Raw genomic sequence first — 7,548 nt, 5'->3', positions numbered from 1 at the left:
CGCAACAGAGATGGACACAGCAACTAGAAGTGGGGGAGCTAGGAAGGGGAACGTTTCTCCAAAGTAGGGATAGAACGGATCACAAGAAAAAGAAAACAATACTGTGAGATATAAGAACGTCCTGTAAGTGTTTCTGTAATTATGTATTTGCCAAAAGAGTTAACTGAGCACAGAGTGGTGGATAAATTATAGCTGAATTTGACCTGTTTGTGAAGCTACAGGACAGTTGTTGGTATTCATCTTCAGTAGTATTTCATGGTAATGGATCTAATACTTGTTGTGATACTTCAGTGCAGGACAGACCCTCACGCTACTAGTTTGAGCAGTAAAACTCACATCTGCTCCTTTATCACAACATGGAATATTTGTGCTTTTTAAAAAACTACATTCTGAATGCAGTACCTCGCTCCACTTTGGACTGGAAAACTTACTGTACTGCTGGTTTCTGATAAGTCGTTTAAGTGGTTCACAACATTTCACCAGTTACCCTAGCTGACTCATTCATTCACACGTTCCCCATTGATGGGCTTCCTTTTGACGTAAATGGATTCAGGGGTATGCCCAACACCCCACCCAGTCCGCTCCTATTAACTGAGCCTGTCCACTGGCGCCTGCACACACCATTAATACACAAGTGACAGTTCCAAACAGTGACATGATTGTACCTCTTCTTTGCAAACAAAACCTGCTGGCTGTGATTCACCTTGTCATCAGTGAAATATTAATGCGCTCTGGAAAAGTTTGGCCAAAAGTTTAGTCTTTGATCTATGTGATAGGAGCAAGGACACAGTCTGACTGTGTGTGATGTGGGCTTTAGGAGAAACACCCTCCTATACTGCCAGACATTATTAACTTACAGCATTATTCTCTGGTAGCACAAACCGACTGTACACTGCAGCATGCGGGACTTTGAAAGTGCTGCTGATGACTCACAGGTTCCATCATCGTGTGTCGAGATTCCTGACACAATGTTAAACACATCGTCTGTGTTTAAACCGTTAGGCCCTGGGCTAGTCTTTGAAATTCCCTCCTGAAAACACATCCCTAAATTTAGTCAGTACAGAACAAGCTAGGGCTCATGAATAAGAGACACTTGGGAGAATCTTGAAAGACAATAAGCCTCTCTGTCCTCATCATTAGACCAGAGTGAGAGCTGGAGAATGGATTCGCAAATTGACACTTTTACTTGCACTGGATCAAAGCTGAAGACGAGCAACGAGTGAGGGATGGTTTGAAGCTATTCTAAAACAAAACAAAACAAAAAAAACTCAACTGCAACTCTACCCAAGCTGATGAAACGGAAATAAAGCACAGCAATGATCCACCCACATATCCATCCATCCATCCATCCATCCATCCATCCATCTACATATCCATCCTCCATATATCCATCCATATATCCATCCATCCATCCATCCATCCATCCATCCATCTATCTATCCATATCCATCCATCCATCCATCCATCCATCCATCCATCCATCCACTTATCAATCCATCCATCCATCCATCCATCCATCCATCCATCCATCCATCCATCCATCCATCCATCCATCCAGCCAGCCAACATCAACACTTCCAGGGTCTTCCCAGACCACATCAGTATCTACCCTGTAGTCTCCTCCCAGTTGGATGTGCCTGGAAAACCTCCAATGGAAACCACCCAGGAGTCATCCTGATCAGATGCTTAAACCACCTCAGCTGGTTCCTTTCGATTCTACTCTAAGCTCCCTCCAGATGTCCAAGCTCCTCGCCCAGTCTCTAAGCCTTATCCCAGCCATCCCACAGAGGAAACTGATTTCAGCCATTGGATCTGCAATCTCATTGGTTTGTTCACTGCCCATGACCACGGGCGAGGATTGGAAGGTAGATCGACTTGCTCCATCTTTACCATGAGGGTTCTGGTGCAACTAAAATGGATATATCCATTTTAGTTATAGTACAACTTGAAAGCTTCTTCAAGGTTTAAACAATGGCAACAGAATGTGTTTTGATAACAGATCGAGGTTGGCCTTGACCACCCAGTTGCTGAGATACTATACGCTGTAAGTGTGGCTTAAAAGCAATGATCTGTTTAATGATAAGATAATTCAGGGCACGACTCGGCCCAACACCTGTAAAACAATCGAATGCATTGTCGTGTTAACGCTACCTTGAACTGCAAACATGAGTTCTTTGGGGTCGAGCACCGGCGTCCTTTTGTCTTGGCCCTTTTTCCCTCCTTTGCGGTTGCCCCTCCTTTTCTTGCTCTCTCCCCAGAGGTTGGAGCCGCCGTGCATGCTGGGAATGTTGAGAATGGCAATGCCTTCCAAGGAGATGCTGCTGAGGTCCAGAGTAACGCCATCGCACTTTCAGAGAGGAGAGAAAAAAAAACGGCGATAAAGATAGAATTGAGTTAATCACACAATAATAAATTAGATGAAATGGAAGCTGGAGCAGGAACTTGAATCTTTCTGTTCTAACCTAAATATGTTTTTGTCTGTACAACCTGAATCTCTTCTTTTTTGAGCCTGAGTGTGAATTCGTACTACTTAATTTAAGCTTGTTCCACCATCTAAGCTTTAGCCGAAGCCCAAGACGGAATCTGTCTCAGCTTCTGTCAGTTTGACCTCATTGAGCAGAAAACAGTCGACCAGAACGAGATCAAACCCCCGGCTCTTTGCAGTCGTCCTCTAGCACTGTAAAAATAACACCGGGGATCATCATCATCTCCATACCTGCTCCTTTACAGTGCTGTAGGTACTTATCCAGCACTAATTAATAAAGACCTTTGCACTGTGTGGATGGCTCTGAGAAGGGGGAAGATGAATTGTATAGACACCATCTTCATTATCACTCAATATCACACACAGCGGGGTCATGTAGGGCTAATTACCTGCGTGTTGAACTGAGGTTCTGTGAGAGGCGGGTGGGGAGGTGCACAGATAGCCTTCACACATCAACACTTTGCCTGGGTGAATCTGAAACTAGTATAAATTTGTGCTATTTATGGAACAGGGGATGACCAGAATATATTTTTTTTTAGTGGCACGTCTACCTGTGTGCATATCAAATACTCTTATTATTATTATTATAGAGAATATGTCACTGCCTCGATAGAAGCAGCGACTTTCTAAATGTTGTCTTTTGCCTTTGCTTCTTTTCTAGTCTTGGTCAAACAGAAAACACACGGTTTGATTTACCTCAACCTCCAGAAAGTCGTGGAGCTTCTTACATGTGGCCGAGAAGGTCTCCGAAGTGCCGAACTCAAAGTACCACAGCTTATTCTTTGTTCTGAAAAAAAACAAAAAAAACAACAGGAAGTGCAAAGGGACCAAGAAAAAAGGAAACATGGGAGTGTTTTCCCCACATCAAAATCTGAAGCTTGTGCGCTCTGTCTCTAGTCCCTTATATGCTGAGATTATATATATCTGAAATAAAAAAGAAAACAGAAGACCGCTCCATAAAGGTGTGTTTGATTCATGCTTAAAAAAAGAATCTAATCCACACAGGAAATACACCTCTAATGTTTACCGCCGACCAAAATCACACAGTCATTAATCTCCAAAGAATGCATAATGTGCTTCATTAATCACATATTGAAGCATAATGATGAATCTAAAGCTTGTTAAAGAGGCATCTGAGGGAGCGCATGGGGTGGCCAGTGGGTACCCATGCCCAACATTAAGGCCCAGGGAGGGGCATGAGAGGGTAATCTACCTGCCCCCGCAATTAACAGAGGACTGGGGTGCTGCTCCCCAGGCTTCCTACAGCACACACTCCCATTGCTAAGGCTGATGATCAATGACCTTGCAGGGGTGAGTCACCATCTGTCTGCACACTGCTGCGCTACATTATACCCTCTCACGACCGCACAGATAAAACATTTACTTAGTTTGCATGCACGCTAGTATTTCACCATTACTTAGGATTCGATAAACAGTATTTGGCTTTTCTGAAGTAGGCCTCATTCCAAATGCAGCGTTTTCCAAATAAGACAAGTGGGACATGTTGGTGTTATGTGTGTTTTGGAAATGTTCTTTGGACACGTAGACAAAATGTGCATTTTAATGAGGGTTTTCACTGCAGTTTGCCTGTTCGCGGTCTGATCGCCAGCAGTTTGTAAGGTTGAGTTGAGATGCAAAAGAAAAACCAACATATCTGTTCGGAGGGACAAACAGGCCCACCTTTAAACGCTTGGATATCAACTGGTTTGGACAAATATTACAAGCTTCTCAAGAAGGTTGCTGAAGGAATGAAAATTGGGACGCACTGTTCAAACAAAGTCTGCCGCTGGTGGAAAACTCAAGAAGCTTGATGGCACAAGTGGCTCCAGCTGTTTTCCATAGTTTTTACTTTAGCTTGATAAATAACACATCTGGAGATTCAGCCCATCAAATGGACCACATATGCATTAAACCGTAATACTACTTGAATAATTACTTTCATGAGCCATGGAAACATCCATCCATCCATCCATCCATTATCTATACTAATCCTCACTAGGGTCATGAGGGGCTGGAGTCTATCCCAGCTGACTCAGGGTGAAGGCAGGTTCACCTGGACAGGTAACCAGTCTATCACAGGGCTACAAGAATCACCAATTAGCCTCAACATGTTTTTGGGTTTGCAAGGCAACGGTGCTACCAACTGCGCCACCTTGCAGCCCACCATGGAAACAGCTAAGTAGAAATATTGCCCTTTTTGGAATAAATCAGAAGATTTTTTTCACCTGGGGGGATAGCATAGGTTGTATATAAAGATGGACTAAACCTCCATGAAATCACCCATAGGTCTCCTAAACAGCGGTCTTAAGGTTCATCATGGTCGTGCCTGACTCCTTCTATCTGCTGGCGAAACAAATAATGAGCACAAGTGGAGCTGAGGTGAGCTGATGGTATCAACCTGCCCCTCATAGCAGTAATGGTGAGCTGCATAAAAATAAGTAAAGTTATCGTGACTATGAAAATGAGTTACAGAGACCGAAACCGTTTCATGTTCCAGGCTGTAAACTTGTTAGTTTCTTCTATAAAATCGCCAACTCAACACGGCGGTCTGGTGGAATCAACTCACCTTTGGAATCAGCCTCAAGTGGCCATTCAAGGAACTGCAGTTTTTGGCATTTCAGATTGCCCCCCTGGAGGTCGTTGCTTATCGGAAAGGAGGTAGCAGCAGCAGCAAGTTAAAAACTAAATATGACTGATCTTTCTCCAGAACCACAGACCCCCCATTTAAATTTAAAAACTTTAATCTATTCTTTAAATTTAAAGACAGTCGGTCTTTCACATATGATTGTACCAACATGAATCAACAGCCACATAATTGTTTTGATGCCTACAACCGTTCAACCAAAGCAGTGAGAAATATGCAAAACGTAAGAGCAACAGCTTTAAAACCGACAAGTATCAGGAGTGTGGAGTGACCTTCAGACAACTTTCATGCACAACTTTTAAAACAAACGACATACGATGATTCCAATCACGTGAAGCAGCTTCAAAACTGCTGAATACAATGAAATAGATCCGACTGTTTGCATTGACAATTTACAGATTTTGTAAAGACTTGTAAAGAACTAGTGATGCAGTCAGGCTGCAGATACTGAAGAATTCACACCTGACTTTTGCCACCCGCCCCTGATCTGAGGCCAACAACTAAACGAAACGTGTCTGTTGGAGGATATCCAAACCTCTCAATGAAAAATACTGCAGGGAGGTTCACTAACGGTGGGACAGAGGGGATTTCAACCATTTCAACGGCCAAACCATCAAACCTTGACAGCTGTTTATCATCTTCTTTATATGTATACTTAGATTTGATCTTCATTAATCATGGTATGGATGGGTGATGGTGCCATTTGACTTTTTCTGTTTAACAATTCAAGTCAAAATTCTCTCCTTCATTTCTCAACAAAAGGGGATTTCAGGTTAACACTGAGGCACAGATTACAGCCGGCTTTTGATCCCTCGAAGAAAAAGAAAAAAAAACAGACAACAGCACATAATTTATCTTAAAGATTCAAGGAGCGAGAGAGAAAAAAAAAACCTACAACAGTGCTGACACGCAGAACTGAACACAATAAAAAATGGCCTTTTCTTAGCTGGAATCAAAGCACTACAAGAGGAACGTATTAGTATAAGCAGAGTAACAATCACTGAATTATTGATTTCCTCATTAGGACTTTTGTCAGGACCATTTAGCCACTTTATAAATGAGCTTTCATTAGGGTACTTGCAAGGTAGCCCGACTCGCAGTTGATTTATAATGTGCAACATGGTCAATAGCAGAAGGATGGGAGCGGAGGGAGGTGAGAAGACGCAGGAGGGTGACGGGGCCACGCTGAGAGGCTTTACACAACACGTTTCTGCATCTCCTGCACCTTCATCACCACCATCATCATCATCATCCTCATCGTGAGTCTGTGAGCTCCGGGGAAAACCAACAGAACACGCAAACACGGGCCTGTACACGTTTGCACATAAACAAATGAAGGTGGCTACTCTGAAAGGCATATTCAAAACTAATGGTCGATGGAGGCAATGGAGCCAGATACAGTGCAGGTAATGTTTTTGATCCCGTCGCGCTCTGTTGCTGGTTTGCTGAAGCCGGCGTCGGCGTGTTTTTAGTGCGTTCAAGAGCCTTTGGATGGCGAGGTCAGAGTTTTAGAAGCAGAAGTGCCGCTAAGTGAGCTGAGGATGTTTCTGTATGAGCCGCCATATTTACACCTGAGATATTAACTTAGACTTATTCTAAACTATGACCCCACTTCCAGAGGCAAGAGGAACATGGTGAGAAAAGACTGGAGTTGGTAGATCTTAGCTGTAAGTACAGATTCAGTTTGTAAATGCGACTGGTCAGAAAGGATAATGTGGCAAAGATAAATAAAACGGCCCCAAACGGTCAAGATTGTGCAGTTATATCAGGATGAATAGTTGTGCTGTATATGCATTCTAAACACATGTTAAACTGGGAATGCACCGACTTTACACGCCAATGTTTGTTGACAGGATTTGCATAGGTGAAGAGGGTTGTATTCTGCAGCGCCATAAAGACTCAGAGTGGGTTTAGGCTCAGGACTACCAGTCTGAAAACAAAGAGCAAACCCAGAAACTCGGTAAACAACCAGGCTTTGTGGTAACCAAAAGATAATCGCTTCCTAGATCTAAGCAGGTGGTTGTGTAACATGAACAAAAGCAAACACTGACTGAAAACAGAGACCACATCGGCAATAAAGTGTCCTGCAGCTCATGTCAGTACCACCTGTCCGACCTCAGAATGCAAAGTTTGTTGCTCTATGCATGTGCAAAGAGACGTACCAAGAGAACATCCATCCATCATCTATACACCGCTTGATCCTCACCAGGCTCGTGGGGGGCTGGAGTCTATCCCAAAGGACACCTGGACAGGTAACCAGTCTATCACAGGGCTACACTTAGAGACAGACAACCAAGCACACTCACATTCACACCTACGGACAGTTTAGAATCACCAATTAACCTCAGCATGTTTGTGGACTGTGGGAGGAAGCCGGAGAACCCGGAGAGAACCCACGCTGCACGGGGAGAACATGGAG

General features: G+C 43.5%; 1 protein-coding gene across 1 annotated transcript in view; it reads right to left on the bottom strand.

Annotated features, from left to right (window-relative positions):
- Positions 1–7,548, bottom strand: part of dgkb (diacylglycerol kinase, beta) — an 86,996-nt gene that overhangs the window by 12,661 nt on the left and 66,787 nt on the right. Inside the window, exons 20-21 of the mRNA XM_008287365.1 lie at positions 3,182–3,272; positions 2,152–2,347 (exon numbers count right to left, since the gene is read on the bottom strand). Of these exons, the coding sequence (XP_008285587.1) occupies positions 2,152–2,347; positions 3,182–3,272 (287 nt within the window). The remainder of the gene's footprint in view (positions 1–2,151; positions 2,348–3,181; positions 3,273–7,548) is intronic.

Source organism: Stegastes partitus, unplaced genomic scaffold, assembly GCF_000690725.1.
Source record: "Stegastes partitus isolate 25-593 unplaced genomic scaffold, Stegastes_partitus-1.0.2 Scaffold497, whole genome shotgun sequence".
Lineage (NCBI taxonomy): Eukaryota > Metazoa > Chordata > Actinopteri > Pomacentridae > Stegastes > Stegastes partitus.
Note: the sequence above shows the minus strand (reverse complement) of the source record. Positions and strands in the feature narration are given on the sequence as shown.